The 16,877-nt window shown below is 41.4% G+C and overlaps 1 protein-coding gene across 1 annotated transcript; it reads left to right on the top strand.

The window, feature by feature from the left end:
* Window positions 1–960: 960 nt before the first annotated feature.
* LOC114567894 (dnaJ homolog subfamily A member 3, mitochondrial) lies at window positions 961–16,425 on the top strand. The gene is made up of 12 exons (XM_028597117.1): window positions 961–1,203; window positions 2,291–2,427; window positions 3,400–3,483; window positions 3,655–3,867; window positions 4,051–4,203; window positions 4,359–4,506; window positions 10,785–10,849; window positions 10,946–11,074; window positions 12,594–12,709; window positions 13,375–13,469; window positions 13,893–14,026; window positions 15,579–16,425. The coding sequence occupies exons 1-11, from the start codon at window positions 999–1,001 to the stop codon at window positions 14,009–14,011; spliced, it is 1,464 nt and encodes a 487-aa protein (XP_028452918.1). The 5' UTR covers window positions 961–998; the 3' UTR covers window positions 14,012–14,026; window positions 15,579–16,425.
* Window positions 16,426–16,877: the final 452 nt, after the last annotated feature.

The following is a 16,877-nucleotide window of genomic DNA, read 5'->3' on the forward strand; positions in this document are numbered from 1 at the left end:
TATACAATATGACTATATACTTTTGAGCATGAACTAAAAACCATTATGACTAAGGACATTCCATTTTTGTGGAAAGAAAAACGTACATTCTGTCATTTTATAAAGATATTTTCAATCATGAAGCTCTACAAAACTTGTCTGACCCGGTCTTGACACTTGACTGATGCAGAGGAACATTATTCTTAATGTCTCACCACCCTTTCAGTGACCTTTCAACAACACAAAAGTACCGCAGTTTTCAATTTTCTTTATCTTTTAGTAACATTACATGCTGCTGCTGTGCCTCTGAAACAAGTGATATTTAAGCACTAAATAAGTCAGTTTCAGAAAATGATCCAGTTAAGTTCAGTTGAGTTCATTCATAATGTAATAAAATGCAGTGTCTGCCGATTCACAGCTCTGTGACGCCATCTACTGTCTGTATGATGCATGCATGAGTAAGGGTCTTTATCCTTATGGCAGCAGCATAACTGCAATTTATTTTAAATATAATAACATTTCAATGAAATCATTTCACAAACACATTCCATAAGAAGAAAGGTAACCAAAGTCGATCTCAGGGTGCAACTGAAAAATGTACAATTCTCTTTCGGATGACCTTTGACCTCAATGTAAGGGTGCCAAAGATATTTTTATTGTGCTCTCAAGAGTAAAATGTTAACTAAAAAAATAAAAATAAAAAGAAGTTTACGTCACATCTACCTGCGGTACATTTCTACTACACGTACCATAGAAAAATTACTCCTTTCGAGGCGGACGCACAATGTACCATATCTCCACGTAGGCTATCTATAAATTCAACTTTTCATGAGCTCAGGAAAAACAGCCCTGTTTTCAGCTTTGTCTGTGATGCATTTTCCAGCTGATCCAAGAGGGTTTTAAATAGTTTAGTGCATGTAGTGTAGTGCGAGTGTGAAGTAGCACAACGGTTATGGTCAATTTTAATAACCCGCACATGCGCAGACCGCAGATGCGCTGACACCGGTAGTGACGCGAAAATGGCGTCCTCCGCTGCACGGCTGACTACACGCTGGTTATTGACATCAGTTTCTACTGGACACCGTAACGGTCGTTTTCCGACTCTCTCCGCCAGACATGCTGGAGTTTGTTCAGCGACGATATGGCAGACACACCGGGGAGGGATAGCGGTTAGCCGGAGCTCCTGGACACATGGAAATGTCGTGACATTGAGAGGACTGACAGGTGAGATAGCTAGCTAACTGTTAACATAACATCAAGAGAGTTTCTTATAGCAGCAATCCTCTGTCACTGTTTGTAACGCCAACAGTTTGTTTAAATATACAAAACCCCGTCTTCCAGGCTTTGTGTTGTACAACATTAGAAAGTGTGCAGCCAGTTTAAGGCTACCATAGTCCTCCAAGGCTAGTTAGCATTGGTATATGATGTAACTGCTCTCTGTTTACCAGTATAATTACATCAGTAACAGTTTTCCCACACTCACCGTATGTTACGGCCGTACAGCCCTTTGTGTCAGCATCATTTGTTTAGTGGTGGAAGAAGTACTCAGATCTCTTACTTAAGTTAAAGTAGAAATACTACAGTTTTACTCAAGTAAAAGTTCTGCGTTCAAACAGGTACACATAGGAAGAAGTACAAAAGGTATTAGCATCAAACAAGTACTAAATTATCAACAGTGAAAGTACTCCCTATGCAGAATGGCCCATTTTATAATCATATTATATTACTGGATTATTGGACTGGTTAGCGATGCATTGATGTGCACATCACTTTAATGTTGCAGCTCGTGAAGGTGGAGCTAATTTGAATTTATTTATTCTTACTTTATTATTACCTATATTATACGTAATTGTGTGTGCTGACGGGAGTACAGTCAGGAGCTTTGATGCCATGTTTGTTTCTTGCTGACATGTTATGGGCATTTCATAAATGATGTACTGATGGCCAAAATGCACAAAATTTTTTTGGTGAAACCTTGTTGATGATAAACAGCTAGCTTCTTGGGACTATGCACAAAAAACTCCACATTATGAAGTATTGCAGATGTCACATCATTGCATGTCATTTAGCTGATGCTTTTGTCCAAAGCGACTTAGAATTGCTACATATGTCAGAGGCCGCACGCCTCTGGAGCAGCTAGGGCTTAAGTGTCTTGCTCAGGGACACGTTGGTTGATGTACCCCAGTGGGAATTGAACCCAGATCTCCCACACCAAAGGCATGTGTCATATCCACTGCGCCATCACCACTTAGAATCTAAATACAGTAGTACTGTCTATTAAACTTTCACTTTTGGATCCTTTTCTCTGCAGGCTCGAGATGTCCCCATGGCATTGCCTGCCACTCTTTTCATACCAGCAGCAGGTTGGCAAACAAGACAGACTTCTATGAAGTCTTGGGTGTCTCCCGCACTGCGACACAGAAGGACATCAAGAAGGCTTACTACCAGGTCAGAGTCACACTATTGTTTTACACAATGTTTGTTTGTTTGGGTACCTTAAAGCTATAGTGCGTAGTTTCTGTCTCCCCCATGAAGAATTCTAAGTAATGACAACAACACTGTCGGCACGTCCACATGATACAAGCCTTCCGTGATGGTGCACGCGCCCCCCACCCCTCTTCCACGCAGTTGCTAGTATGCAAGGAGGACACAGAGGATTAAAAAAACACGATGGACTCTTAAGAAGAGGTCATTATCTTCACTCGAGGTTCTGCGTGGGAAAGTCACCGAACGCCACAATCTTCTGGACGCAGCCATACTGAGAAATCCAGAGAGAGTTTTGTGGAGCTGATAGTCTTAATTAGCTTTGTAGCAACTCATTTGGCTATGGCTTGAATGTAATGGACGTATATTAATATCCAAATTGTACGCACTAAAGCTTTAAGAAAGACCTTTAAAATCCTGGTTTCTCATTCTCTGCCCTCATTAGCTAGGCCTGCCACGATAACAAATTTTGCTGGACGATAAATTGTCCCAGAAATTATTGCGATAAACGATAATATTGTCGTTCTGAGACCATTTTCATCTAATATAATGATAATGGCATAATAATGCAGGTACACCTTTTCAAACATCAATAAACTTTTATTTCTTTTTAAAGATTATTTTTTGGGGGGCTTTTCCCTTCATTAGATAGTGACAGTGGATAGACAGGAAAGGGGAGAGAGATGGGGGATAACACGGGTGAGCTAGAGGTCGCCCCAATAAACTTATTAACTTATTTCTAAAGAATATTTAACACTGGAACTGGAAGACATTTCAAATATCCATAATAAATGAACCAAAACAATAAATAAAATGGACATTTTTCTGACCGTGATAATTTCCATTTATTTTTATTTATCATGCGATTAATTGATTTATTGCATATTGCGACAGGCCTAGCCCTCATGTTTCTTCCTACTTTTTGTCTCTCTCCAGTTGGCAAAGAAGTACCACCCAGACACCAACCCAGATGAACCTGAGGCCAAAGAGAAGTTTGCCAAGCTGGCTGAAGCCTATGAGGTACAAAACCAATTACATAAAAGTGTCAGAGATAATTTACTGTAGTGACCACTCCAGTTATTTAAAAGTGCAGGAGAATTATTAATGTATGATGAGCAGCAGAATAAAATTATGTTATTCAAACTTGCGTAGTAAACCCAAAATATCATTGTTGTTGGTTTTTGTGCGAAGGTGCTGAGTGACGAGGTGAAGAGGAAGCAGTATGACACATACGGAGCAGCAGGCTTCGACGCGAGCCGTGCTGGGGCAGCGGGCCAGCAGCAGTACTACAGGGCCGGGGGGACCAGTATAGACCCTGAGGAGCTCTTCAGGAAGATCTTTGGAGAGTTTACTGGAGGAACAGGCTTCGGAGGCATCCACAACATGTTTGAACAAAGGCCCGAGGTCAGAACTCCCATCACTGTAGCACCAACATGTTTTGATATTTAACATTAAACCACTATTCTACATGTGAGTTTTTTTCATTTTGCTATTTAAACATTTTCATCCTTAATAAAGTAAAGAATTAGTTAAACATACATGCATTAAATGTTAAGAAGATAATACATTTTTTCTGTCTTTCCACAGTTTGTGATGGAGCTTACATTTTCAGAGGCAGCGAAGGGTGCGAATAAGGAGCTCAGTGTGAACATTGAGGACGCCTGTCCGAGGTGTGATGGAAGGGGCAATGAGCCGGGCACCAAAGTCTCTCAGTGTCACTATTGTAACGGAACTGGCATGGTGAGTTTCAGACCCACAGGTGGCAGCGGGTTAGTTAGCAAGGCCCCTTAACTGTCTTCGAGCTATTGGGGTTCTAATTGTTCTGTTAGTTTCCTCTCAAGATTTCCCCACACTGTTCCATTGATCTGTTCGTCTGTCTGCGTTGCCGCCTGCAGGAGTCAATCAACACGGGTCCTTTTACGATGCGCAGCGCCTGTCGACGCTGTGGTGGGAAGGGATCAATCATAAACACACACTGCGCACTGTGCCGAGGTTCAGGGCAGACCAAGAAGAGGCAGACAGTCACTGTACCAGTACCTGCTGGTAGGTTTCACCCAATCACCCAAGGAACAAATTCACACATCTGTTTTTAAAAAAAAAAAAAAAAAAAAAAAAGTATATATCTCAGTATATTATCTCCCAGATTCAAAGCTGGACCATCTTGCGTGGCTGAAGCACTGAAAATAATACACTCCGTTTTATCTTCATTCAATTTAAGAAAGTTTTCTGAAAGCCACAACTTAATATCAGCGATACAACTAAGCAGGGAATGTAGTGCAACACTGTCATTAGCTTTCATAGGCAAATAGATTTGCAAATCATCTGCGTAACAATGAAATGACAGGTTATGCTTTCCTATAATAGCCCCTAAAGGCAACATGTATAAAGAAAACAAAATGGGGCCAAGAATTGAGCCCTGGGGTACCCCACAAGAGAGAGGAGCAGCTGACGAGGAGAGGTCCCCAATCATGACAGAAAAGCTCCTATTTGCCAAATAGGAGCTAAACCATTTAAGTGCCGAGCCTCTGATGCCTACACAATGTTCAAGGCGAGAGAGGAGGACTGCATGGTCCACTGTGTCAAAAGCTGCTGTGAGGTCTAAAAGCACTAAAACAGTAGGATTCCCGGCATCTACTGACAAGGCAATATCATTATGTACTCTCAACAGTGCAGACTCAGTACTGTGACGTGATCTAAAACCAGATTGAAATTTTTCAAACACAGAGTTCTGCTGTAAAAAGGCTTGTAACTGTATAAAAATTTTTTTTTCCAAAACCTTTGACAGAAAAGGCAGATGAGAGACTGGTCTAAAATTGGACAACATTGTGGGGTCAAGATTAGGCTTCTTAAGAAGAGGCCTGACCACAGCATGTTTAAAAGCAGCTGGGACAGAGCCTAAACTAAGACAAGAATGAAAAAAAGTAAGAAGACTCGACCCAATGGTGCAATTAAAAACCTCCTTCACCATTCTGGCGGGAACAATGTCTAAGGGACAGTTGGTAGGTTTCATGTGTTGTACCACCTCACTAAGTAACGTCAGAGAAACTGGCTTAAATTCCTCGAACACAGCTGAGTGTGCAGGAGTTTACACACATGTCATGATTGAAATATCTGTCAGAGCAGAGGTGTGTGGATTCACAACAGAGTTTATTACATTAAATAACACTCTGGGTTCATGGCAACTGCCGGCCATCACAGAGGAGAGATGCTGCATCTTTGCCACCTTCACAGCCTTCTGGTATGTGGCTAGACTGTCCCTTAGTAATCCCAGTGAAACATGTAAATTGTCCTTCTTCCATCTTCGTTCAGCTTGTCTGCAATGTTGCCTAAGGGCCCTTGTGGTGTCATTTAGCCACGGGTCTGCCTTAGGTTTAATAGATTTAATCTGATGAGGGGCAACAGAGTCTAGGATTTCAGTGCATGTGGAATGGAACACAAAGAGAATGTTATCTGGGGAAGAGGGAGATACCAGACCATTTTTTACATAAAACTCTGAGCCCGCAAATGCAGAAGCACACTCTCCAGCTGAAGAGGAGGTGATGCAGCGCTGCCTAAAAGCTGAGGAGACAGGCTTAATAGCGGGTGGTGGGACACTGATCTTGAACCTGATGGGGAAGTGATCTGAGATACCAGTTTCTGTTATTTCTGCAAGTGAAACTGAAAGCCCATAGGAGATGATGAGATCCAAGGTGTGGCCAAGATGATGTGTTGGCCCTTCCACACATTGATTAAGACCAAAAGAGTTCAAAAGTGTTTTAAAATCAAGAGCCAGTGGATTTGACGGACAACACACATGGATATTGAAATCCCCACAAACCAGAAGCTTGTCATATTTAGGAACAACATCAGCTAACAACTCAGAAAACTCACCTATAAAATCCTTGTTGAGTTTTGGTGGGCAATAAACAACTGCACACAACACAGGAGAATCCAGATCAGCCACAAACGGCTGAAGCTCAAAGTTATTATAACAGAATGCAGGTAATAATCTGCATCTGTACTCCTCTTTGAAGAGCGTGGCCAGCCCACCACCTCAATTCAATTCAATTCAATTTTATTTATAGTATCAAATCATAACAAAAGTTATCTCGAGACACTTTACAGATAGAGTAGGTCTAGACCACACTCTATAAATTCCAAAACCCCAACAATTACAGTAATTCCCTCAAGAGCAAGCATTAGCAGTGGCTATTGCGACAGTGGCAAGAAAAAACTCCCTTTTAGGAAGAAACCTCAGCAGACCCAGACTCTTGGTAGGCGGTGTCTGACGGGCCGGTTGGGGGCGTGATGAACAGTGGTGATAACAGTCACATTAGAAGTCACATTGACTTCGAAGGTTATCGTGGAAGTTCATGTCATAGCAGGGCACATCGTGTCATACTGAGTAGTGCAGTCTCCTATACCGGATCCTGACTACTCTGTGCGTATGAACATCACAGCAGGGGCGTTGCGGGATGTAACGTGGCGCTGCAGAGCACGGGTGGAGGCTGCGGATGCAGCAGGACGCAGCAGGATGCGGCCGGGAAATGCAGAGAATCGCAGAGCATAGCTCTGCGAAGAAGAAACATAAGGACTCCGGGGAGTAAACTCCCCAGAGCTAGATTAGTAACAAGCATTTCTGGGACAGGATGCATACAAAAGTAACAAGTAGAGATGAGAGAGCAGCTCAGTGTGTCTTAGGGAGGAACAGCCTCCCCGGCAGTCTAGAATTGTAATAGCATAACTTAAGAGAGGCAGGTTAAAGAGAGGTGCCTGGTCGGGCTAGAACTCCCCCCAACCGGATCAGGCTGTACTGGCCTGCCTCCCTCTACTCTCGCTCGATTATTAATTATACAGTATAGAAAAAACTGATGACTACGAGGAGAAGCAGTGGGCCAGGTTAGGTGGACGCTTCAACTCCTCGTCCCTAACTATAAGCTTTATCAAAGAGGAGGGTTTTCAGTTTACTCTTAAATGTGGTGACGGTGTCTGCCTCTCGAACCCCGACTGGGAGCTGGTTCCATAATACTGGAGCCTGATAGCTGAAGGCCCTGGCCCCCAGTCTACTTCCAGAGACTCTAGGAACCATAAGTAGCCCCGCATTCTGGGAGCGCAGTGCTCTAGTGGGACAATAAGGTACTATGAGCTCTTCTAAGTATGATGGTGCTTGACCATTTAGAGCTTTGTAAGTCAGGAAGAGGATTTTAAATTCAATCCTATATTTCACTGGAAGCCAATGCAGAGAAGCTAATACAGGAGAAATATGAACTCTTCTCTTAGTTCTCGTCAGAACACGTGCTGCAGCATTCTGGATCAGTTGGAGAGTCTTAATGGACTTATTTGGGCAACCTGATAATAAGGAATTGCAGTAATCTAGTCTAGAAGTAACGAATGCATGGACTAGTTTTTCAGCATCGTTTTGAGACAGGATATTCCTAATTTTGGCAATGTTACGAAGATGGAAAAAGGCTATTCTTGAGGTTTGTTTTAAGTGGGCGTTGAAGGATATATCCTGATCAAAAATAACTCCTAGATTTCTGACAGCAGTGCTGGAGGCCAGGGTAATACCATCCAGAGTAACTATATCTTTCGAAAACGAAGTTCGGCGGTGCGTTGGTCCTATCACAATAACTTCAGTTTTGTCTGAGTTTAACATCAGGAAATTGTGGGTCATCCAGGATTTTATATCCTCAATACACGCTTTGAAGTCTTGCTAACTGACCACTTTCATCTGGCTTAATTGACAGATATAATTGGGTATCGTCTCGTAACAGTGATAGTTAATCGAGTGTTTCCTAATAATATTACCTAGAGGAAGCATATATAAGGAAAATAGAATTGGTCCAAGCACTGAGCCTTGAGGAACGCCATGGCTAACTTTAGCGTGCTTGGAGGGTTTATCATTAACATTAACAAACTGGGATCGCTCAGAGAAATAGGACTTAAACCAGCTTAGTGCGATTCCTTTAATGCCAACTAAGTGTTCCAGTCTCTGTAACAGGATAGTATGGTCAATAGTGTCAAATGCAGCACTAAGATCTAGTAGAACAAGAATGGAGACAAGTCCTTTGTCTGCAGCAGTTAGAAGGTCGTTAGTAATTTTCACCAGTGCCGTCTCTGTGCTATGATTCTTTCTAAATCCTGATTGAAAATCATCAAATAGACTGTTGCTATGTAGAAAATCACATAACTGATTAGCAACCACCTTCTCAAGGATCTTGGATAGAAAGGGAAGGTTAGATATAGGTCTATAGTTTGCTAAGACCTCAGGATCTAGGGTGGGTTTTTTCAGAAGAGGTTTTATCACAGCAATTTTAAATGACTGCGGTACATAACCTGTTAGTAAGGACATGTTGATCATATCTAATAATGAAGTGTTTACCACGGGTAACGCTTCTTTGAGTAGCCTCGTTGGGATGGGGTCTAAGAGACAGGTAGATGGCTTAGCTGAGGATACCTTTAACATTAATTGTTGAAGGTCTATAGGATAAAAGCAGTCCAAGTATATGTCGGGAGTCGTCGTTCTTTCTAGCGGTCCTGCATTTAAAGATGAACTGTTAGAAGTTAAGGGCAAAAGGTGATGAATTTTATCTCTAATTGTTATAATTTTATCATTAAAGAAGCTCATGAAGTCATCACTACTCAGAGCTAGAGGAATAGATGGCTCAGTAGAGCTGTGGCTATCTGTCAGCCTGGCTACAGTGCTGAAAAGAAACCTTGGGTTGTTCTTGTTTTCTTCTATTCATGATGAGTAATAGTCTGATCTGGCCTGTCTTAGGGCCTTCCTGTAGGTTTTCAGACTGTTTTGCCATTCCAAACGGGATTCCTCCACTTTGGTGGAGCGCCACTTACTTTCGATGTTTCGTGAGATTTGTTTTAATTTGCGAGTTTGGGAGTTATACCAAGGAGCTAATTTCCTTTGCTTTATCGTCTTCTTTTTGAGAGGAGCGACAGAGTCTAAGGTCGTCCGTAGGCAAGTCGTAGCACCGTCTACAAATGTATCAATTTGAGAGGGACTGAGGTTAACATAGAGGTCCTCTGTTATGTTAAGGCACGACATAGACTGGAATGCTGTAGGAATATTTTCCTTAAATTTAGCTATAGCACTGTCAGATAGGCATCTAGTGTAGAAGCTGCTATCTGGTTTAGGATGGTCAGGTAGCAAGAATTCAAAAGTAATTAAAAAATGATCTGATAATACCAGATTCTGCGGAAATATTATTAAATCCTCAATTTCAATACCATATGCCAGCACAAGGTCGAGGGTGTGGTTAAAACAGTGCGTCCGCCTTGTGCACACTCTGACTGAAACCGATTGAATCCAGTAATGAGTTGAAAGCAGTAGTAAGGCTATTGCTGTCAACGTCCACATGGATATTAAAATCACCAACAATAAGTACTTTGTCTGATTTAAGGACTACACATGATAAAAACTCTGAGAATTCAGATAAAAATTCAGAATACGGACCTGGAGCTCGGTAGACAACAACAAATATAATTGGCTGTACTGATTTCCGTGTTGGATGTTGAAGATTAAGAACAAGGCTTTCAAAAGAGTTATAATTTAGTTTGGGTTTAGGGTTAATTAACAGGCTTGAATCAAATATGGCTGCAACTCCCCTCCTCGGCCTCAGCCTCTAGGAATTTGAGTATTAATATGACTGGGAGGGGTGGCTTCATTTAGACTAACATATTCTTCATGGCCCAGCCAGGTTTCAGTAAGACAGAATAGATCAATTTGATTATCAGATATCAATTCATTTACGAGTACTGCTTTAGAAGACAAAGATCTGATATTTAGTAATCCACATCTAATTTTCCTATCCTTTTCTATCATTGCTGTGGTAGTTTTAATTCCAATTAGGTTGTTAAGTGTTGCCCCTCTATTCACCACTTTGTGTGGTCTGTTGTTGATAATTACTGGAATAGTACTAGTACCACATGTTACTGGAGTAATACTAGTACTACATGTTATCCTACAGAAAACATTTTCAGATCCATCCACTTGTATAGTGCTATCAGGATCAATACTTGGGGGACATGAATCCGTGATATTTTCAACATAATGTCAATACTTGCCTCGACCTGACACTCTGGGTGAGTTGAGGAAAGAACAGCTGGGGGGGAGGAGCTCCGAGAAGGCGCTGTCATCACCTGGTTTCAGCCAGGTTTCCGTAAACAACAGAAAGTCCAGCGTATTTGTAGTAAAAAAGTCATTCAATATAAAAGTCTTATTTGTGAGTGATCTAGTGTTGATCAGCGCCATGCGAATCGGGTGCCTTTCAGAAAGATGTTACATAATGACAAACAAAAATAACATGGTTTGTGACATTTTCTCACAGGAGTGGAAAATGGTCAGACAGTGCGCATGTCAGTAGGGACAAAAGAAATCCTCATCACGTTCAGGGTGAGTATTGTTAGTTGTTAAAGTATTGAAGATTGTTACTCATTTCTTGCAACGCATTTGAGTTAGATGTGTTATCTGTGAAATGTCTCTGTGCAGGTTCAGGGAAGCCCGGTGTTCAGGCGCAATGGAGTAGACATCCACTCAGATGTTTTCATCTCTGTAGCTCAGGCCATTCTGGGGGGCACAGCCACAGCACCGGGCCTCTATCAACCCGTCAGTATATTGGTAAGTACAGTTAGGTTCAGAAATATTTGGACAGTGACACAGTTTTCAAAATGTTGGCCCTGTGCGCTAACACAATGGATTTGAAAAGAAATCATTGAGATGAAATTGTAGTGCAGACTTTCAGCTTTATTTTGAGGGCATTTACATCAAAATTGGAGGAAGGGTTTAGAATTGCAAACATTTTCATACATAAAGTAATTGGACAATTGAGTCCAGTGTTTCACACAGATTAGGAAGCAACTTGTGGCGGTGGGTGGGTGTCGCCCACTGTAAAACAAATTAATAACATAACTAATCCCACTGGTCGGACTGTTGAGCTCTGTTTCAGACTGATACCTCCGGTTCAGGCTGGTCCTCATCCTCAACACGTGCCTTTTTCAGTCGCAGAAAATACTTTTCAATACTCATCTGGATTGAAACAGCAAATATTCAGTGTAAGAGTAAAAAATGACATAACATTATTTATAATACGTTTATTTGATTCACAGCTGCTACATATAGTGCTTTGACCTCGACAACCCAACTGCAGTTTACCGCAAACTTGCGGCTAGTTAACTTTCTAAAGCAGACGCAATCGCTTGTTTGCTAAGAGTCACGAGACAGATACCAACCTTTCGTGAACTTGTGAATTTCGCCAGCCGTCTTCTCTCCTTGATGGAGACAGACGCTGTGTGCACAGTGGGATCGATGGTGTTTTAAGCCTCCAATGTCGCCTTACAGGCACTAACCCTCACCGTAACCTTAAACATAACCATTGCCATGGTGCCGGGAAGGTGACGTTGGGGGGCTTAGTGTGTACGTGTGTGTGTGTACGTGTGTGTGTGTACGTGTGTGTGTGTACGCGTGTGTGTGTACGCGTGTGTGTGTACGCGTGTGTGTGTACGCGTGTGTGTGTGTACGCATGTGTGTGTACGCGTGTGTGTGTGTGTGTGTGTGTGTGTGTGTGTGTGTGTGTGTACGCGTGTGTGTACGCGAGCGAGACACAAGTGACAGAGAGTTTAAAAATAATAATAACGAAACGCAATGTGCGGCGGCCGGTGTTGATAGTGAGGCGGACCGCCACACAATAGTCTATGTGTGGGAAACACTGGAGTCAAAAGCTGTTTCATCCATCAGAGAGATAGCAGAAACATAAGGAGTGGCCAAATCAACAGTTTGGCTGCATTATGTGAACAATATACAGCATCACTTCCCAATCTCCCCCTCAGAGTTACAATACTGATCTTGAGGCTGTTCTTCCTACTCAGAATACACAGCCAACGGTTATTTGTTTATTCAGAAGAGTCATAGTTAAAGTGAAGTGTGAGTTCCAGTCATGCTAAATAAGGACCAGTTTCCTTCCATTCAATATGTCTGAATGAAAATACTTTCTGAATTATAAAGCAACTAAGTGAATTTAGTCAAGAACTGTACAATTTTGAAGTAATGGCACTCCCATTTCTTATTTTTGGATGTATCATGTGTCATGTTCATTTCCTTTCACAGTGTTTTGAGTACAGCAAATGTCTGTTGTTTTCAGATTCCTGCCAGTTGCCAGGGTGATCAGGTGATCCGGCTGCAGGGGAAAGGCATTCGGAGAATGAACAGTTACAGCTATGGAGATCACTATGTACACATCAAAGTCAGAGTACCAAAGTAAGACCCACATAGATGTGAAATACTGCCTAAGACTGCCCCCCAACATACACATATATACATGTATTAGCATTACTGTTTTTAATGCATAAATTGTAGGAACTGACAGGATTACATTTTACTGAAATGGCATTTGATATGATTTCACAAGACAAATAAATTGATTGATTGATATAAATACATGGCTGACTACTCAGTGAGCCTAATTGTAATAGATTAATATGACAATTGTACTTGTTTTGGCAAATCATGAAAATATCAGTTGTTGCCGTAACAAAATAATGACTGCAATAACTGAAGGACTATGAGCATTTTTAATAAAAAACATGATTTATTCATTTTAGATTTAAAAAAAAATGTCATGTTAAATTATCACATTTTGTAGGACTTTGTCTTCAAGACATCAACAACTTTATTAGATTTATCTTCATACTGTCATCTCCTTTTCGTCTATTCTCTTCATTGTAAACACTGTACAGCTCTTTTTCACTTTTAAAATATACGTATATGTATTTTACATACTTTTATTAACTGTCTTTTCTACATATGTTTTTATTTTACTTTTTCTCTTCCTTGTTTCTGATTCTGATGTCCTACACCGTGAAGCGGTAACAGTTACACGCGATGCAGTCTGAATATTTAAATAGTGTTTCTGGTGTCTGCAGGAAGTTGACTCGTAGGCAGCGCTCTCTGTTGCTGAGTTATGCTGAAGAGGAGACGGATGTTCAGGGGACGGTCAACGGTGTCGAGCCCTCTGCAGGTCAGTGTTAGAGTTCACCTCTACCGTTCAGCTCAAACAGCACTCCAGTCTAGAATGCAGATAGTCTTTTTTTTATTTTTTTATTTTATTTTTTGACAAAATGCATTATACAAAGAATCAGGTAAACCGCAATAGCACAGACACATCAAGTGTAATGAAATAACATAAAAAATAACATTACATAAAAAGTAATATAGTAGTAAAAATAGGTACATGTAAACTTATAAAATTACATTTAGTCAGAGGTTTCTTGAAAAAAAAAAAAAAAACTCTACAGTTTCCACAAGCTTAATACTTTTTGTTGTTCTTTAAGTGACTTGGGAAGAGATTTTAGTTCTGTGAATAGACACAGTCAGTCAGTCAGTTTCTGTGCACCGCAGCGATGTGAGCAGTTGAGCTGATGCAGTGTGTGTTTGTGTCCAGGAGGGAGCAGCAGCACCTCAGATTCTGGCGCAAAGTCCACCAGCTCAGAGGAGGGACAGGACAAGCAGCAGAATGAAGAGGGGGGCTTCTTCTCCAAACTAAAGAAAATGTTTAGCTGACACTCAGGCAAGCAGGTGGGAGCTTCACACAGTCCCAGAACCTCTGACTTCTTCCCCCAGCACTGTGAAACACAACACTGGCAAATTCAGTGGACCATGTCTGCAGTAGAGATGTTCCAGAGGTGTATTTGTTTTTAACAGCTGTGTACTACTTACCCTGTATGGATGTGATATGATTGCTACAGTATCACTGTTGTTGCTGGCTCAGGTTAAACCCTTTAGTGAAACATGCACTACACAACATGAACCACTATAAAGAGAGAATGAATGCCTTTCTTTTATTATCTAATTTGACAGTCGGTCATAACGGAGAAATAACATAATTAACTACTTTTTAAAGTTGATTTTCTTCGGTATTTGATCGGTGAATAGACTTGCATATTACCGATACCAGCATTTAAGGCAGAATCCGAGGCATTTCCCATACTGGTTTCGGAAAACAACTTCTCAGTTACGTTTGCAGCAGTTACATCCCAAGTCGAGTCAGTTTCTTTATACAGCACAGTGTTTCCTTTAGGATTTTTTTTAGCAGTGGCGGCAGGTCCGAAAATCACCGGTTACTTAATTTAAATTTGCAAGACCAGGCTTAAATGAACTGACAACATAAGTTATACGACTTACAGTTCTCAAGGACGTACACACATAATCTCAACTGGCTTATCGTGGCCACGTGGCGTGAGTGTGGCGTTTCTGTTGGGTGTCAGCTGCGTGGATTTTGTCTGTCTTTTCACACCAGAAACATGTCTGACGCGGCGCTGCTGCTGCTAGCCTTGTCTGTACACATGTATGTTTCCCATTGATAAAATGAACTAAAGCAGTAGTATACTTGATGTTGAACTTAAATATATACTGATTTGATTACAGCAAAGACAACGTCGGCAGTATTGACGGCAAAATAGGCTACAGAATATTTTGTTCTGTTTTGACCGGTGCAATATTTGAAAATCGATAATTATTTATTATTATGTTTTTAATTTACATTTATATCTGCATTTATGTCAAAACCTAGAGACTTTCAAACATCAACATGTCATTCATTAATATGTATTTGTGTCACAATGACATATAAACATCTTTTTGTATTCTATTTTGCCTGGAAACGCTTCCAACACGCTTGCATGTCGCGTGAAAATCGGTCCTATTTCTAGCATGCGTGCATGCTAGGAGATATGCGTGTGACGCGGGCAGTGTGAAAGCTCCAACCTGTTTACACGGGAGCCGAAATAAAAACGGACACACCACGCAGCTGACACGCTCACGCCACGCAGCCAGCGTGAAACGGCCCTAATACTGTTTAAGGGCATTTGGGGGTTATAAAGACTTTGAAACAGCAGTTAGTCAAACATACATTTTAACATGTTCATCTGATGTATATATCCAACAGAGAAAGTCTCATACATTTTTCTTTTTCCACATTGCACACATTTGTCAGAGCAGTTGGGGTTGCACTGGGGGACTTTGCACTCTTGACCTCAGTATTTTTAAAATCCTGGCTACAACCCTGTCTCTCCATGACAAATGGCTCTACTTATATGTCAAACTTGAACCTGCTTTCTTCTCTCTCCAGGTACAAAACCACGGTAAACATGGTGAAGGAAGAAAAGAAATCCACCGACTGGCCCCCCCCATGCTGTCTCCTCCTGCCCCTGGGGATTGAGCAAGGAGGATCAAGAGAGCGGCGGAGTGGTATTTGTGTTGACACAGTCACACATTGTTGAAGCTGCGGTCGGCAAACAGGCCACGCAGACGCCAGGTCCACCACACACCCACTGGCCCGTCACCACAGACAGGTGCTGAGCTGAGAAACTCAAGAACTGCTGGAAGAGAAACAGGACGAGGACTACAGAGGACTATTGTGCTACAACTCCCGTCCCTGTTTACTTTGAAACTGCACTGCTCATTGAGTCACAAAGGGCTCCACAGACAGTAACTCTCTATTAAATCAAACCAAGTTAGAAGAGAGGATGACCCACTACACTCAAATGGCTTCATTGCACCAACATTTCGACTACACTTAGGCTTTTCCAAGGTGCTGTTAAAATGTCGGTGAGCTTCCTCTGCAGTCACCCTCTCTTCTAAATAGGACACTGCTATGACCAGCACCTAATTGTTGGTGTGCAGTCACTACACAATACAGTTAAAATATTAAAACAGACACAGAATAGTAATTGGCTAAGTAACAAAGTATTTTTATCAATTCTGAGACTCACTAGATGTTAAAACTTCCGAAGTACCATAGAGATCCGATTCTGTGAAATGCATTGGGAGAATATTCTAATATAGCAAGAAATAAAAACAGGTGGAGTAAGGAAAATTGTAATTATCTCGATAAGACATATATGTACTCAGTAGGATTTGTTGTACATGTGTGTGGCAACAAAACTGTGCGTAATTTAATAAAATGCTAAAGCAACTTTTTTTTTTTAACTTTCATTCTTTCCTTTCAGGCATTTTTTCAAACTAAGCTTTAACATTTATATTGTTATACTAAAAGTCAAACAGTAGATGGCGGTGTGAGTCGTGATTTAACCTTCTTCAGTGCTGTTTCAAGATTGTACAATTAATGTGTTTCTTCGCCACTAACACACTCAGACTCCAGCCCTCTGGCCGTTTGGCGTGTTCAGCCACCCACCTCATCAGCGTGTGCAGCATGTGAACAGAAGCTTTTGTGAGGGTCAACGAGAGCATTCGCTTCAGACCAGGGGTTTTCCAAATGTGCTCGCGCTCAAAGTGGTCAGTCTTCACCAACAGGACTTGTGGTGCCTCCCAGGGGAGAGTTGTGACTTCATAAAAAAGTCACAGTTACACGTAGAACAGGCCGGTGGCTGTGTTTTACATACATCTCCACAGAGTATTTTCTGTTCTT

Source organism: Perca flavescens, chromosome 2 (assembly GCF_004354835.1).
Source record: "Perca flavescens isolate YP-PL-M2 chromosome 2, PFLA_1.0, whole genome shotgun sequence".
NCBI classification, from domain to species: Eukaryota; Metazoa; Chordata; class Actinopteri; order Perciformes; family Percidae; genus Perca; species Perca flavescens.